This window comes from Tachyglossus aculeatus, chromosome 4 (assembly GCF_015852505.1).
Source record: "Tachyglossus aculeatus isolate mTacAcu1 chromosome 4, mTacAcu1.pri, whole genome shotgun sequence".
In the NCBI taxonomy this organism is placed as follows: Eukaryota; Metazoa; Chordata; class Mammalia; order Monotremata; family Tachyglossidae; genus Tachyglossus; species Tachyglossus aculeatus.
In genome coordinates this window covers 79,508,474-79,526,699 of record NC_052069.1, presented here as the reverse complement: position 1 = coordinate 79,526,699, position 18,226 = coordinate 79,508,474, and the positions used below count along the sequence as shown (strand labels likewise).

General features: G+C 42.4%; 1 protein-coding gene across 46 annotated transcripts in view; it reads left to right on the top strand.

Annotated features, from left to right (window-relative positions):
• RIMS2 (regulating synaptic membrane exocytosis 2) overlaps positions 1–17,488 on the top strand; it is a 748,658-nt gene extending 731,170 nt beyond the window's left edge. For all 46 annotated transcript variants that reach the window (XM_038744900.1, XM_038744915.1, XM_038744888.1 and 43 more), the window contains 5 exons: positions 501–642; positions 4,144–4,256; positions 4,589–4,690; positions 14,246–14,385; positions 14,738–17,488. In XM_038744900.1, the coding sequence (XP_038600828.1) occupies positions 501–642; positions 4,144–4,256; positions 4,589–4,690; positions 14,246–14,385; positions 14,738–14,956 (716 nt within the window). In that variant the 3' untranslated portion in view covers positions 14,957–17,488. The remainder of the gene's footprint in view (positions 1–500; positions 643–4,143; positions 4,257–4,588; positions 4,691–14,245; positions 14,386–14,737) is intronic.
• Positions 17,489–18,226: the final 738 nt, after the last annotated feature.

The window sequence follows — 18,226 nt, the reverse complement described above, 5'->3', positions numbered from 1 at the left end:
ACTGCTCCCTCTCCTGCAATGGAGAAATTTGAAAATGTTGTTTTTCATAGTGCAAGATTGGGAGATCTTATAATTTGTATTTTGGCTTGTTTCCCTATCTTATCAGGCAAAGATGTTTTTACCTACAGAAGTAACAATAGACACTTGGAGACTATTTTACCTAAAATCTTAGTAATTTGATGGCTCAGTTCTTTCATTGCAGCAAAAGGAGGAAGAGAGAGAGAAGGGAATCTCTCATTTTAACATCTCCCTGTAGACAAAACATTTCTTTATTATTAGATTTGCTTTCTGCACAGGTATTTGGGGTATTATACACTGGGAAAAAATAGTATATCTTTTCCTTTTACCAGACTTCTACCCCCTTAAAACTATAGGTTTAAACACTTCCTTCGATAGCATCATTAAGAGATTTTTCTCCTGAGGCTCTCGATGTCCTTTTCCTTTCTGGCTAGGACTTGTTTCTGGTGGTCCCATCATCCTGTTGGTTTGTGTCTCTGCAGAAGCTGGAGGTAAGAAGCAACGGAGCACCGTCCAGAGAAGTACTGAGACGGGCCTGGCTGTGGAGATGAGGAACTGGATGACTCGGCAAGCAAGCAGAGAATCCACCGATGGAAGCATGAACAGCTACAGCTCAGAGGGAAAGTGAGTAACAGTTCCTTGCAATGGAGGGCCGACCCTGTGAGGAGCAGCGTGGTCTAATTGAGAGAGCACGGGCTTGGGAGTCAGAGGGTGTGGGTTCTAATCCTAGCTCCACCTCTTGTCTGCTATGTGACCTTGGGCTAGTCACTTCACTTCTCTGTGCCTCAGTTACTTCATCTGTAAAATGGGGATTAAGACTGTGAGACCCATGTGGGACAGGGACTGACTGTGTCCAGCCTGATTACTTTGTATCTGCCCCGGTGCTTAGAACAGTGCTTGGCACAAAGAAAGTGCTTAACAACTGCCATAATTATTGTTATTATTGTTCTCCTTTCACTGGTGGAGACCCTTTATAGAACAGTGCTTGGCACATAATAAGTGCTTAACCTTGTATCTACCCCAGTGCTTAGAACAGTGCTTTGCACATAGTAAGCACTTAACAAATACCATCATTATCATTATTATTAACAAATGCCATTATTATTGTTCTCTTCTCTCCCACTACAATGCACTACAGTGCCTTAGTGATCTGTTCTTCAGTTCAGTTGTACGCTAGTGAATTTTCAAGGCTTAGTGGATAGAGCCCAGGCCTGGGAGTCAGAAGGACCTGGGTTCCAGCCCCAGCTCCACCACTTCTCTGCTTTTTGACCCTGGGCAAGTCACTTAACTTTTCTGTGCCTCAGTTCCCACGTATAAAATGGGGAGTAATACTGTGAGCCCCATGTGGTACGTAGTCTATGTCCAGCATGATAAACTTGTATCTACTCTAGCACTTAGTACAGAGCCTGGCACATAGTAAGTACTTAATAAATACCAAAAAAACCCCACCAAAAATTGTCATACTTATCCTCTATTGAGGCCACATAGATAGGGAAGCAGCATGGCTCAGTGGAAAGAGCACAAGCTAGGGAGTCAGAGGTCATGGGTTTGAATCCTGGCTCTGCCACTAGTCTGTTGTGTGACTCTGGGCAAGTCACTTCATTCTCTGGGCCTCAGTTCCCTCATCTGGAAAATGGGGATTAAGACTATGAGCCCCACGTGGGACAACCTGATTACCTTGTATCTACCCCCCAGCACTTAGAACAGTGCTCGGCACATAGCGCTTAAGAAATACTATTATGAGATGCAGCATGGCTCAGTGGAAAGAGCCCGGGCTTTGGAGTCAGAGGTCATGGGTTCAAATCCCACTCTGCCAAGTGTCAGCTGTGTGACTTCGGTCAAGTCACTTAACTTCTCTGTGCCTCATCTGTAAAATGGGGATTAAGACTGTGAGCCCCCCATGGGACAACCTGATCACCCTGTAACCACCCCAGTGCTTAGAACAGTGCTTTGCACTTAGTAAGCACTTAATAAATGCCATCATCATCATCATCTTTAGTATGTTCTTTTAGACTGTGAGCCCACTGTTGGGTAGGGACTGTCTCTATATGTTGCCAATTTGTACTTCCCAAGCGCTTAGTACAGTGCTCTGCACACAGTAAGCGCTCAATAAATACGATTGATGATGATGATTTGCCACCAAGTAAACAGGGAACCTTTTAGGATTAGGGGATTAGTCAATAGGTTGACAGTATAACAACATTCTCCTTTATGTTTCTCATACCAATTCAAATGTTTAAATTGCTCTACTTATTACTATTACAATTAGGGTATTTGTTAAGCATTTACTATATGTCAAGCACTGTATTAAGTGCTAGAGAAGATACAAGTTAATCAGGTTGGATGCAGTTGCTGTCCCACATGGGGCTCACGGTTTTCTCTTCTCTTGTATTATGATGTGTCAATCCAATCTCAGGTTGGGGATTCAGTCACTTGCAGTGATTGGATGGGTTTTCATGGATTAGTGAAGAAGGATTCTAAGGGGAAAGAAAACATTGTAAAAAGCCTCCTTTATTCAGCTTGGAGCCAATTTGTAGGTGCTTTCAACATGCAGGACACTGGCGACCATCCAATGAGTCATTTTATGTAAAAAGTAAAGTGTGTCATTATTGTCTGTCTCTCCCTCTAGTCTGTGAACTCCTTGTGGGCAGGGAATGTGTGCCAACTCTGTGGTACAATATCAAGTGCTTAATACAGTGCTTTACACATAGTAAATGCTACTGATTGACAGACTGATTAAAAAAACATGATTTCTGCCCCACTTAAGCTTCTCTAAAATACAGAAATGACACACCCTGAAAACCTGCGTATTTACAAAGCCAATAGCAATGAGCAGTTTCAACCATGAAAATCACTTATTCATATTTATTGAGCACTTATTGGTTTCAGAGCATTGTATTAAGTCCTTGGGACAGTACAATCTAGACCTGTCCTGTGGCCACAAGGAGTTTACAGTTTAGAGGGGAATCATCGTAAGAACAAACACTTTAAGGATCAAACAGGTTTTGGTGGCCAAAGGGACGTTTCTGTCAGCTCAGAGTCTTGTTTGCAAACTCCGACGGGGTAGGTTTGACGGGGGCTGGCGGGAGACCTCAGAGGGAGCATTGCTAAGCCTTTGCAATTTAGACTTAAGCAAGTTCACACAAGTGAACAACTGCCAATCCAGTGGTAGGACTAGAACTTTGGTAATTATGGTATTTGTTAAGCACTTACTATAGGCCAAGCACTGGAGGTAAGCTCCTTATGGGCAGGGATTATGTCTACCAACTCTATTGTGTTGTACTCCCAAGCACTTAGTTCAGTGCTCTGCATACAGTAAGTCCCCAATAACTATCATGGATTGATTGAGTCAATAAAGGATAATCAAATTGGACCCAATCCCTATCCCACATGGGTCTAATCTTGCTATATCATTGGGTACTGGAGTAGAAATTGCTTATTAATCAGGTGGAAGGGGCAAATCTAGAGATTTGCAGAACATTAGGCACAAGTGACATTCTAGCCTCAAGCACATAGATCTCTGACATCTGAATTGTTCATAAATATGCAAACACTAGCTAGAATGGAGCAGTCGTGCATGACAGTGTATATTTTTGCTCATTGTTTTTGCCACTACAGATCAGTCTCCTCCACCCTGTGTTGATTTTATGGTACTGCTGAGAGGATACAGGTCGACCTGAGACAGGCTTGAGAATTATCCTTCCTTCCCCCAATCCCAGGAAACGTGGCCAAGAAAGGGAGACCATCTTGGCTCTGGGGGAGTTTCATTCATACCTGACAGTTTGAAATGAAATAAATAATAATAATCGTGGTATTTGTAAAGCACTTATTATGTGTCGAGTGCTGTTCTAAGCGCTGGGGTAGATACAAACTAATCAGGTTGGACACAGTGCCTGTCCCACATGGGGCTCACAGTCTTAATTCCCTTTTTACAGATGAGGTAACTGAGGCCTGGAGTTAAATGACTTGCCCAAGGTCACACAGCAGAAAACCCAGGTCTTTTTGACTCCCAGGCCTAAGCTTTATCCCTTAGGCCACGCTGCTTCTCTATTGTTGATGATAATGATACAGGAAGTGCAGATATGAGGACTCCAACTTTAACCTTATCTATTCCATTACCTTTAGTTTGATTTTCCCTGGGGTGAGGTTGGCTTCCGACAGTCAATTCAGTGATTTTCTGGATGGCCTTGGACCCGCTCAGCTGGTGGGACGCCAAACTCTGGCAACTCCATCGATGGGTAAGAGTTTTTTGCTCATTATTCCTTCATTATGCATTTTTTAATGCCTTTCAAGTCACAACCCTTCAATTTCCAAATATCCTTAGGAAGAATATTTTTAAGCACAAGTGAAATGTTTTGGAGTTATTATTCAGTGTAGACTACATTGACACATTTGTGTCAAACTGCTTTGACTGTGCTCTTGAATACAGAGATCTTTTTGGTTGCCTATGTTTTACGGGAGAAAGCTCTGATGTAAAATTTTTGAAAACGATAATGAAATAGTGTTTATTCAGTGGGTTTTGATTTGATGTTTATCTAAGACTAAAAGGTGTTCCATTTTTATCTTGTAGGTGACATTCAGGTTGGCATGATGGACAAAAAGGGACAGTTGGAGGTGGAAATTATAAGGGCCCGTGGCCTTGTTGTAAAACCAGGTTCAAAGACACTGCCAGGTAAGGGAGGCCTCCCTCTGCCATGGGAGCTGCTATAGAGATATAGTCTGTGATTTTACTTTTTCTGTCTAAATGGGAAGGGCTTAGATTAGGATGTTGCTACTTTTAATGGGCAGGTTGGTTGTCAAGAGAAGTCAGTTGTCTTTATCTGGGTCACTAGTTTGGCAAAAAGCATATGTTTACTTTGGGCACTTATAGAGTAATACACTCTTTGAAACCTATAAATTCCAACTGAGACCTGCTGCCAAAAAAGCCTCCTGAAATTTTGTATTTCATGTTGAAATAGCACCAATTGTTATCTTCACCACCCCAAGGGAAGAAGCAAGTTAGTAAGGATTTGATTATTCAGATCAGTGTAGCTAATTAAAATACACCATTTAGGCTAAAGATCTACTTTAAGATCTGGTTTGCTATTTTGTATTGTTCAAAGTATGAGATGTCTGGCTGTGTCTTCTTCTATCAATGCTTACTGCTCACCATCCATTGCAAGAAGAACATGGGTTTCAGAATGAAGTGGCTAATGCCCCTCAAGTAAAATTAGGTCCTATCAATCAATCAATGGCATTTGTTGAGAACTTACTGTGTGTAGAGCACTGTACTAAGCATTTAGAAGAGTACAATACAGTGGAGTTGATGGAATTTTGAAGAACTTGAATATGGGTAGAGGGAGGGAGTTCCAAGCCAGGGGAACAAAATGAGCAAAAGACTGGAAATAGTGGATAGAACATGGGCTTTGGGAGTCAAAAGGAACTGAGTTCCAATACTGGCTCCTCCACTTGTCTGCTGTGTGACCTTGGGCAAGTTGCTTAATTTCTCTGGGCCTTAGTTTTCTCATCTGTAAAATGGGGATTGAGACTTTCGTCCCCACATGGAACATGGACTGTGTCCAACCTGATTAGCTTGTATCTATCCCAGTGCTAAATACAATGTCTGTCATATAGTAAGCACTTAACAAATCTCATAAAAAAGTAGAGTAGAGAGATTGGAGCTAGGAAGTTGACTTGGGAAGAATTAACATGGTGAGTTCATCATCATCATCATCATCATCAATCGTATTTATTGAGCGCTTACTGTGTGAGAGCACTGTACAAGTACACTGTACAAGTACAAGTACAAGTTGGCAACATATAGAGACAGTTCCTACCCAACAGTGGGCTAACAGTCTAAAAGGGGGAGACAGAGAACAAAACCAAACATACTAACAAAATAAAATAAATAGAATAGATATGTACAAATAAAATAAATAAATAAATAGAGTAACAAATATGTACAAATATATATGCATATATACAGGTGCTGTGGGGAAGGGAAGGAGGTAAGATGAGGGGGAATGGAGAGGGGCACAAGGGGGAGAGGAAGGAAGGGGCTCAGTCTGGGAAGGCCTCCTGGAGGAGGTGAGCTCTCAGTAGGGCCTTGAAGGGAGGAAGAGAGCTAGCTTGGCGGATGGGCAGAGGGAGGGCATTCCAGGCCCGGGGGATGACGTGGGCCGGGGGTCAATGGCGGGACAGGCGAGAACGAGGTACGGTGAGGAGATTAGCAGCAGAGGAGCGGAGGGTGCGGGCTGGGCTGGAGAAGGAGAGAAGGGAGGTGAGGTAGGAGGGGGCGAGGTGATGGAGAGCCTTGAAGCCCAGGGTGAGGAGTTTCTGCCTGATGCGCAGATTGATTGGTAGCCACTGGAGATTTTTGAGGAGGGGAGTAACATGCCCAGAGCGTTTCTGGACAAAGACAATCTGGGCAGCAGCATGAAGTATGTGAGTTGAGAACAGAGGGTGAAGAAAGCAGATCAGTAAGGGAGGGCCAGATGTTGGAGTGCATTGAAGACAAATATAAATTTTGCTTAATATGCACAGCCAGTGAAATGTTTTGAGGAGGGAAGAGATATGGTTGAAATTTCAGGAAGGTAATCCATGCAGCAGAGCATAGTATAGATTGGCGGGATGAGGGTCTCAGAGACCAATCAATCAGTCATATTTATTGAGCATTTACTATATGCTGAGCATTGTATTAAGTGCTTGGGAGAAAGTACAATATATCAGAGTTAGTAGACACATTACCTGCCCACAGCAAGACCAGCGAGGAGACTAATGCCATAGATCAGAACTTTTCTGAAGGCGGTAGCAGTTTGGTGGAGAGGAAAGGGCAGATTTGGGAGATATGCAGGAAAAAAACATCACTCTCAGTTTCAATCATCATGTAAGAGTTACTTTCTAGGCATCTCCAGCCCTGACTCCTCACCTTTCCTCCAAAACTATATTTTGTACTCTTGCCAATGAATCTTTACTTGAATATCCCATCACTATCTTAATTGAACTTATTTTTCCTTCCAATTCAGCACCTCCCCATCTCCCATATGACTTCAATCAATCAATCAATCGTATTTATTGAGCGCTTACTGTGTGCAGAGCACTGTACTAAGCGCTTGGGAAGTACAACTAAGCGTTCTCATACATTAGCCACCACATTCCTCTCTAGCTGAGAAGCCTACAATCTTGGCATTATCCTTGACTGGTCTCTCTCCTTTAACCTGCATTTTTAGTCAGTCATTAAATCCTGTTGTTATTATCTTCACAACATCTCTAAAATCCACCCCTTCTTTTTCATTCAAGCCACTACAACACTGGTCCAAGCAGTGTGGCTCAGCGGAAAGAGCACAGGCTTTGGAGTCAGAGGTCATGGGTTCAAATCCCAGCTCTGCCAATTGTCAGCTGTGTGACTTTGGGCAAGTCACTTAACTTCTCTGTGCCTCAGTTACCTCATCTGTAAAATGGGGATTAAGATTGTGGCCCCACGTGGGACAACCTGATCACCTTGTATCCCCCAGTGCTTAGATCAGTGCTTTGCACAAAGTAAGCAATTAAGAAATACCATTATTATTATTATTATTATTATTATAGTATTTGTTAAGCACTTACTATGTGCAAAGCACTGATCTAAGCACTGGGGGATACAAAGTGATCAGGTTGTCCCACATGGGGCTCACAATGTTAAACTCCATTTTCAGATGAGGTAACTGAGCACAGAGAAGTTAAGTGACTTGCCCAAAGTCACACAGCTGCTAAGTGGCAGAGCCAGGATTAGAACCCATGACCTCTGACTCCCAAGCCCATGCTCTTTTCCACTGAGCCACGCACCTCAACTACTGCATCATCCTCTTCACACACCTTCCTGCCTCTCCTATCTCCAGCCCAAGCTTCACTCTGCTACCTGCAACTCTTTTCTAAAAAATAGTTCTGCTAATGTATCCCCACTCATCAAAAGCCTTCAATCAATCAATCATTGGCACTATACTAAGCACTTGGAAGAGTATGATACAATAGCGTTCTTAGATAAGATCCCTTAGTGGATAGAGCAAGGGCCTAAGAATTCATTCAGTTGTATTTATTGAGTGCTTACTGTATGCAGAGCACTGTATTAGGAATCAGAAGAACCTGGGTTCTAATGCCAGCTTCACCACATGTCTACTGCGTAACCTTGAGCAAGTCACTTAATTTCTCTGAGCCTCAGTTACCTCATCTGTAAAATGGGGATTAATTTGTGAGCCACATGTGGGACCAGGACTGTGTCCAATCTGAGTACCTTGTATCTACCCCAGTGCTTAGAACAGTGCTTGTCATATAATAAACACCTTACAAGTACCATAATAATAATAATAATTATTATTATTATTAAGGGGCTTACATTCTAGTGGGCAAGACAGACATTAAAATAAATTATAGGTAGGGAAAGGAACAGACTGTAAGGTTATGTACTTGATTCCTGCCTTACCTCCTTCCCCTCCCCACAGCACCTGTATGTATGTATATATGTTTGTACATATTTATTACTCTATTTTACTTGTACATATTAATTCTATTTTATTTTGTTAATATGTTTTGTTTTGTTGTCTGTCTCCCCCTTCTAGACTGTGAGCCCGCTGTTGGGTAGGGACCATCTCTATATGTTGCCAACTTGTACTTCCCAAGCGCTTAGTACAGTGCTCTGCACACAGTAAGCGCTCAATAAATACGATTGAATGAATGAATGAATGAATGAGTCCCATGGGGCTGGTGTGAATAACCAGGTGCTTAAGGGGTACAGATCCAAGTGCGTAGGCAATGCAGAAGGGAGGGGGAATATGGTAGGGAAATGAGAGGTTAGTCAGGGCCTCCTTCTTGGAGAAGATGTGATTTTGAAAGAGCCTGGGGAGTAGTGATCTGTTGGATACAAAGGGGGAAGAAGTGCCAGGTCACAGGGAAGACGAAAGCAAGGGGTCAGCGGTGAGGAAGACAAGATCAAGGTACGGCAAGTAGGTCTTCAGTAGAGGATAAAAGTATACCAGATGAGTTGTATAGTGGGAGATGAGCATGGCTAAGTAGGAGGGAGAGAGCTGATTAAGTGCCTTAAATCCAGTCATATGGAGTTTCTGTTTGATGCAGAGAAGGATGGACAAGCATTGGAGGTTTTTGAGGAGTGGAGAGGTATGCACAGAACAATTTTTTAAAGAAATGATCTGGGTAGTAGAGTGAAGAATGGACTGGAATAGGGAGAAACTAGAGACAGGGAAGTCAGCAAGGAGTTAGGAGCAGTAGCTGAAGCAGGATTTAAGTTCTGGGATTGGTGTGGTAGCAGTTTGGATGCAAAGGAAATGGCAGATTCTAGAACCAACAGGATTTAATACTAATGATGGTATTTGTTAAGCACTTACTATGTGCAAAGCACTGTTCTAAGCTCTGGGGGGATACAAGGTGATCAGGTTGTCCCGGGTGGGGCTTACAGTCTTAATCCCCATTTTACAGATGAGGTAACTGAGGCACAAAGAAGTTAAGTGACTTGCCCAAGGTCACACAGCTGACAAGTGGCTGAGCTGGGAGTTGAACCCATGACCTCTTACTCCCAAGCCCATGCTCTTTCCACTGAGCCAAGGTGAAAGACTATATGGATTGAATAGAGATGAGTCGAGGATGACTCCAAGGCTATGGACTTGTGAGACAAGGTGGATGGTGGTGTTGTCTACAGTGTTAAGGAAGTTGTAGGGAGTAGAGGGTTTGGGTTGCAAGACAATGAGTTCTGGGCATGTTAAATCAGACGTGTCAGTGGTAGGAGAAAATGTGAGGCTGCAAAGAAAGAACTAGGTTGAATTGGGAGAGGTAAAATTTAGAATCATTCACGTAGAGATGATAGTTGAAGTTATAGGAGCGAGTGAATTCTCCAAGGGAGTGAGCATAGAAGAGGACCCAGGAATGAGTTTTCAGGAACTCTCATTCATTCTTTCAATCATATTTATTGAGTGCTTACTGTGTGCAGAGCACTGTACTAAGTGCTTGGGAAGTACAAGTTGGCAACACATAGAGACGGTCCCTACCCAACAGTGGGTTCACAGTCTAGAAGGGGGAGACAGAGAACAAAACAAAACATACTAACAAAATAAAATAAATAGAATAAATATGTACAAATAAAATAAATAAATAAATAGGAGATGGTAGACAGAGGATGAGCTGGTGACCAAGACTTAGAACTAGTGGCCAGAGGGAAAAGAGGGGAGAATCAAGAGAGAAAGGTGTCAGTGAAACAAAGATTAGGTAGTGTTTTCAAGAGAAAGAAATTGTCCAGCGTGTCGAGGGCAACTGAGAGGTTTAAGACAGGATGGGAGTACGTCTTTAGATTTGGCAATGATCAGGGATTTCTACTTGATGAGGAGAGGGAGTGGGGAGGTGTGTGCAGTATGACATTTTAGAAAAATGGTCCAGGCAGGAGAGTGAAGTATGGACTAGAGAGGGGAAAGACTGGAGGCAGGGAGGTCAGTGAGGAGACTGATATGGTAGTCTAGTTGAGATATGATAGGTGCTTTGTCCTAGGATTTGGCCATTAGGAGGGAAAGGAAGAAATGATATGGAAATGGTGAAGAGGAAGAAGTGACAGGAACTGGCAAGAGACAATTTGAGAGTTAAAAGAGAGAGAGCTTTCAAGGATAACACCAAAGTTGTGAGTTTCAAAACAGGGAGGACAGTAATAATAATAATAATAATGGCATTTATTAAGCACTTATTATGTGCCAAGCACTGTTCTAAGTGCTGGGGAGGTTACAAGGTGATCAGATTGCCCCACAGGGGGCTCACATTAATCCCCATTTTACAGATGGGGGAACTGAGACCCAGAGAAGTTAAGTGACTTGCCCAAAGTCACACAGCTGACGATTGGCGGAGCTGGGACCCATGACCCATGACCTCTGACTCCAAAGCCCATGCTCTATCCACTGAGCCACGCTGCTTCTCTGAGAGTAGTGCTGTCACCTTTGATGATGATGATGATGGCATTTGTTAAGCCATCATATGCAAAGCACTGTTCTAAGCGCTGGTGGGGGGCTACAAGGTGATCAGGTTATCCCACGTGGGGCTCACAGTCATCATTGCCATTTTTCGGATGAGGTAACTGAGGCTCAGAGAAGTTAAGTGACTTGCCCAAGGTCACACAGCAGACATGTGGCAGATTCGGGATTAGAATGGGAAGCTTACAAGGAGTCATCTCTGCATAAAGTTAGTAGCTGAAGCAAATTTGCTCCCCAGGAGACTGTAAGAAGAATAAAGACAAGACCCAGAAAAGAGCCCTGGAGGAGGCTTACAGGAAGAGGAGGAGAGGTGGGAGAAGAACCAGAGTAGAAGTCTCAGAAAAGCCTATTACTGATAGTGTTTCCAGGAGGAGAGTGGTCCATGATTTCAAAAGCCGCTGAGGGAGTGAGAAAGGTCAGGAAAGAGTATAGTCCTTTGGACTTGGCTCTTAGGAAGTCACTGGTGGACTTGGAGAACAAAATACAAAGGGTCAAGAAGAGAAGTGACAGAATAAAATAAAAGGCAATCCATGTGTATGAGTTTGGCTAGAAACAAAAGTAGGGAGATGGAGACACAACTGAGGGAGGATGAGACCTTAAGGTCAGAAGAAGGCTTTTTTAGATTGTGGGAGACTTGTGTGTTTGAGGGTGGGGGAAGGAGTTGTTGACGAATGAAGATTGTGAGCCTCAAATAGGACATGGACTGAGTCCAACCTGATTATTTTGTACCTACCTCAGTATAACAGTGCTTGGCACATAATAAGTGCTTTAAAATACTATTAAAAAAGAATGAGAGGATGCGAAGATGGCAGTGAGGGAGGGGAGGAATGTAGGAGCAAGCAAATTTAGGAGGTGAGAAGGAATAATCAATGATATTTACTGAGCACTTATTTTGTGCAGAGCACCATACTAAGCATCTGGGAGACATCAATACAATAGAACTGAGAAGCAGTGAGCCTAATGAAAAGAGCACATGCCTGAGAGTCAGGACCTGGGTACTAATTTTGGCACCACCACTGTGTGATACTGGGCAAGGTACTCAACTCCTCTGTGCCTCAGTTCCATCATTTGCAAAATGGGGATTCAATTCATGTTCTCCCTCTTACTTAGACTGTGAGCCTCATGTGGGACCTGCTCATCTTTTATCTACCCCAGCACTCAGCATAGCACATACCACAATTAACTGGTAGACATGATCCCTACCCTCAAGAAGCTTACAAGTTACTGAGGGAGCAGAAATTAAAATAAATTACAGATAAAAGATGCAGAAGGGAGAACAGGCATTTTACAGATGAGGAAACTGAGATGCTCAAGATCTTAAAGCAGGCAAGTGGAACAATCAGGACTAGAGAACCCAGGACTCCTGACTGCCAGCCCTATCCTCTTTCTTCTAGATCACACTGCCTCATCCAACAAAAACTTATGACTCTGAACTCTCACCTTTCAGCTCTTCTCTTTTGTCACCTTCCCTTATGTGTCAAGCCTTGTAAAACAGTAGAATAGAAGATACAAGTTTAATTATGGGAAGATTGTCCCTGTCTCTAATGGGGATTACAATGTATGTGGGGAAAGACAAAATGGGACTAAGCTATTAATAACAATAATTGTGGCAAGTGCTACTTTATGACAAACACTGTAATAAACCCTGGAGTAGATACAAGATAATCAGTCCAGACACAGTTCCTATCCCAAAAGGAGCTTACAGTATAAGGGAGAGGGGGATACATGTATTGAATACCCATTTACAGATGAGGAAACACAACAGGCAGGTGGTGGCTGGATTAGAACTCAGATCCTCTAGGCTGTAAACTCCTTGTCAATCAGCCAATCCGCAGAGAAGAGTAGCAGCATGGCTAAGTGGAACGATCACGGGTTTGGGAGTCGGAGGTCATGGGTTCTGAGCCCAGCTCCACCACTTGTCATCTGTGTGACTTGGATCAACTCGCTTCACTTCTCTGTGCCTCAGTTCCCTCATCTGTAAAATGGGGATTAAGACTGTGAGCCCCACGTGGGACAACCTAATTACCTTGTTATCTTCCCCAGCGCTTAGAACAGTGCTTGTCCTGTAGTAGATGCTTAAAAAACGTCATCATCATGCTTCACTGATGGGTCTTACAATTGATATAGGCCCACTGTGGATGAGATCATTACATGGATATAAAATGACTTTTCTGTATTCCATATTGTCCAAGTGACTTAGCACTTTTCCTGTTCTTGGATCCTCTCCCACATTTTGTTTTTAAAAAGGAAATCTTCTTGGGAACAAGACATGAGCCTTGGTCCTGAAACTTTAGGATTGCAACCTTGTGTGAAGTGATTATAGCGGTGGTGACTTGTGCACTGCCACTCTCTGACAGTGAGCCCGTTGTTGGGTATGGACTATATATGTTGCCGATTTGTACTTCCCAAGTGCTTAGTACAGTGCTCAGCACAGAGTAAGTGCTCAATAAATACGATTGAATGAGTGAATGAATGTTCCCTGCCAGTCCTGTTCCTATTGGTGCAGGAGGTGCACTATCTTGCTGGTGGCTGCCTACACAGGTGCATGGTCTTGAAGCCGTGCTAGCCAGCTAAATTTCAGGGTTCCTACTGAACCTGTCCACCTTGTAGAATGCCTAATCTGTCGCCAGTGGTCAGTCAATGGTATTTATTGAGCGCTTAGTGTGTGCAGAGCACTGTACTAAGCACTTGGAAGAGTACAATATAACGGAGTTAGTAGACATGTTCCCTGCCCACAACGAGATGACAGTGAAGCCGGAGTCCCAAGGAGGCAGAACCGGCACAGGAATCCAGATCTTCTGGACAAACACCAGGGTTTCATTTGGTTCTTACCAGTCTCTAATCCATTCTGTGGAATTTCACTGAAAGCTCTGAGATCCTACCTTGCTATTTATGTTAAGTGACAGCTCTAGCCTAACTCTCTTTTCGTACAAAGACTTGGCAGGAGGCTGGTCAAAATGTCCCCTATTTTTAACATTTCAATTATAAATCACTTTTCTCCTTTACTTCCAGCATTCGGTTCCAGCATTATGGCTTGCAGTCAAATTCCTGAAAATTTGGGATAGTAATGATATGCAGATTTTCCCCCTTCTAGATTGCAAATTCTTAATCAGCCCAGGTTCTTGGGGGCTCTGGATTTTGGGTGTCAGAACATATGGTTCACATATGAAAGAGCCCAACATTTGAGGACTTGGGTTGAGTTCCCACAGTGATTTCAGCTTTGTGCTCACCCTCTTATCTTTCCATTCTAGCACCATATGTAAAGGTGTATCTATTGGAAAATGGCATCTGTATAGCCAAAAAGAAAACAAAAGTGGCAAGGAAAACGCTGGAACCTCTTTACCAGCAGCTGCTGTCATTTGAAGAGAGCCCTCAAGGCAAAGTTTTACAGGTAAGGGCTGAATGTTTCTGTCTTTGACCAAGGGAAGCACAATTTGACAAATTGGGCCCTGAGTCTCCTTGTACTTTGGTGAACCTTTGGGACCCCTGAGTCTCACCCAGTAGATGAGGGTCCTAGTTGAAAGACCCTGCTTCCTGAGGTCCCCTTCTCAATGAGCTGAAGCTCTTAGGCTGCCTTGAATCTTGATCCTACTGTGCCATTGCTGGTCTAATGATAATTACTGAGATAGTTTTAGAATGTTTGCTCTGGGAACATTAGCTAATTGCATTTGAGGTTTCTAAGACCACAATACTCTTATTTTGCCTCTGAAGCATTGCTCTCCTTTTTCCCATCTTTCCTACAGATCATCGTCTGGGGAGATTACGGCCGGATGGATCATAAATCCTTCATGGGTGTGGCCCAGATACTTCTGGATGAACTGGAGCTGTCCAATATGGTGATTGGATGGTTCAAACTATTTCCCCCTTCTTCGTTAGTAGATCCAACTCTGGCTCCTCTGACTCGAAGAGCCTCCCAATCATCTCTCGAAAGTTCAACAGGACCTTCTTATGCTCGTTCATAGCAGCTGTGAAACTTGTCATAGGAACCAGCGTTACAAAAAAAAAAAATTTACAGGTCGCAAATCCTGGTAACACTGCATGCTTAATGTTGTGTCTTCTGAGCCTGTTCCTAGGGATACAAAGCGATCCTGTGTTCTCAGAGGAAGTTGCACACATTGTGCCCTAAAGAAGGCCCTCAGGTGAAGGAGTGGAGTGGGGAAGATCCGGCATTCTGGAGTTGGTTGACACTCAGTTTCTGGTCTAATCTGAAGCCATGGATTAACCTAAAAGAATCTGTTTCATGCAACAAAAGTCCTTTTCAATGGCATCTTTATTTTGTGGCTCCTCTATCTCCTTTTGTTGCCCCAAAGCCTGGTTCTGCCACAGGGCCGTAGCTACCCAACCAAGAAGCCATGGTACAAGTCCAGGGCAGCAGATGACGCCAAGGAGCCCATCAAGGGGGCTAGGAACAATCACCCGTTGGTGAATCAGTGGCTGGAAATGCAGACAAGCATCAGCCTCAGAAGGAGAAAGGCGAAAGGCCCGCAGTGGGTTGGCGGCAGCCATTTCGGTTTCAGTCGTCGCTTTGTGAAGCCCATGATCTCTGATCAAGCGAATCTGTGGCTACACAGTACTGTATGAAGTAAAGCAACTTGTTTGCATGGACTCGGATTTAGCTGAAATACCTAAATTATTTTCTTGGGGCTGCAACTTGCAAAAAAGAAAAAAAAAATCAGCCATTTTCAACAATTTATATTATTTTTAAAAATAAATTTCACTAGTGCATGGTTTTAAAGGGAGAGAATGCAACAGGGTGATAAAGGGACACTCCATGTTTATCATTCTTTAAGCCACCTGGTCTGTATTTTGGCAGACAAATTAAAAGTGAAAATACTTTCTAGCAAAATATTTAAAATTCTCTTTATGTGACAAATAAGTGTAATATATTCAATTTAAATATAAAAAGGTACTAGCCTTGTAAAGTTCAACATTATGTGCAAATTGTACACTTCTTTACTCCCCTCACCTCCCTCTTTTGATTTTTTCCTCCCTCACCTCCCAGAATGATCATTATATGCTCTGATGTTCCATATTTGTTTCAGAATTGCCGATTGTTCTGCATTTCTGAAAATCTTGAGAAAAACATATTGTTTAAGAGCTTTCTTTTTTTCAAGCATGTTGAAAAGGATTTTGCAACATGGCTTGGGAGTTCAGTAATGTAAGTCAGCATGTGTTTGATAAAGAAGATATTTGAACTTTTGCAATTTATTGTACAGTGCATGGTAACCTATTTTCATTTTTGCTCACCATCAAATTGGATTCTACAGCAAACTTCTGGAATCATGTGGCCATTGTAAGATGTTGTCTAAAAGTTTATTTTCAGCACCAGCATCCTGCATCCAGGGGTGGACGGGCCATTCTAGAAAGTCTTTGATGAAAAAGAAAATGAGAAGTCAGGATTCCATTTATTCTAAACATCATCACACAGCGAACCATGTGGAATCATAATGTATAGCAAAAGGTGAAGAATCATCATTTTCTACTGTAAAGTTCAATTTTTCATGCGTTCAATTTCTGAAGAAAATACATGGTGACATCAATATGTCAAAGCTTTCCCTTTTAGCTGACTCAAAGAACATCAGCGAAGTCCAATCGTTCTTTGATGCCATCACAATTCTAGAGGTCAAATTTTTGGTCATTGCTGCCATTGGGTGGTGCTGTAAATTCAAATTTCCCTAATTTTGTTTTAAAGGGAATGTCATGGTTATGTGTGATAACCAGCTTTCCTCTTTCTGCCTCTTTCAATATATGCCTTTAATACCTGCTCACGCTTTCATCTTAATCTTGCAATTCTTTTTGAAATATGCATTATTGACCCTTACAATTAAGGCCATGCACACAGAATTGTCACTTTTCCCTCAGAACTTCAGTCCTGCCCATTAGAAAATGTCATGCCAGTTAGGGTGCAAAAGTAACCATGGGTATCACTAAAAATGCCTTCTCTTTGTGGTGCAATATGAAAATCGAGACAATGTCTTGACATTCTGAGATGTACAATGGATCCATGTAAGGTCATTGAAAGAATTAACAAAACGGTTTAGTGAAATCCTTTAGATGCCTGTATACCAGCAACATTCAATTAAAAATACAGTCCCTAATATCCCTTAGAATTGAAAAAGGAAAACATCATTTTCCTAATACTGAAATGCAGTCATTTTATTATTTTAATGCATAGTCCTCTATAAATTATTTCTAATTTTAATAAGGACATGATTATATGGAATATTTGTACATACTTGTCATTATGCAGTATTTATTTAAAAGTTGATGTATTTTTAATTTTCACATGTCTGCAACTCTACGTATGATTTAGTCATGTAAATAGCTCTATTCCAGTGACCATTGCTGTCCTGTACATAGTACGTTTTAAAAGTAAAGGAAATTTCAGTTGGAAAAAATGAGGCAGATTAGGCCTGTAATGAATACCAACTAATGTAAATCAAATTCATTCTGGCGATGGTATTTAACACTTTAAATAAAACATTTTCTTTACAGAATTTGCATATGACACTTTTTTCTCCTGAAGCAAGCCCTAACTTGTTTTGTGGTACATTTAAGAGTTAAAGCGACCCAACCCTTTTGGGCTCAAGTTAACGATGGTGGAAAGAGTTCTTGTCCTAGAAACTCAACTGGCTTTTATCTTCCCTATGTTTAGGGTACCCAAAAATACCTTTTGGCCGATCAACAGTATTTATTGAGCAGAGTACTAAGCTCAGGGGAGAACACAGCAGCAATAAGGCCCAATGTGAACAAGGATTTGGAGGTGGGAGATTCTAGAAAGAGCTACAGTGAGATGGTGAGCTTGAGAAGATAGAAATATGAAGTTAAGTGTTTGCTTGATGTACATTGAAGCAGGTAGCTATTAAAGCTTTGTGAACAATGGAAAACTGTGAAGAATGCTGTTTTAGACAAGTGAGACGTTAGTGTGGAATACCGACTGGAGAGGGGAGAAGCAGGAGGACCACTGAAGAAGCTGCTAAAGTAAATGAGATGGGATGTGATAAGCACCTGGACAAGGGGCAGAACTAGAAGATGTGGAGGAAAAACTGACAGGATTATGTGACAAACGGAATATGGGGGTGGAAAAAGAGGGTGGAGAGGGGGAGAATGAGCGAGTTGTCTACTGTAATAGGAAAGAAGGTGACAGAGGTTGGGACAGAGAATTGGCAGGGGCAGAATCTCCAGTCTTAAACACATTGATTTTAACGTGCCAGTGAGAGATATCCTTTAGG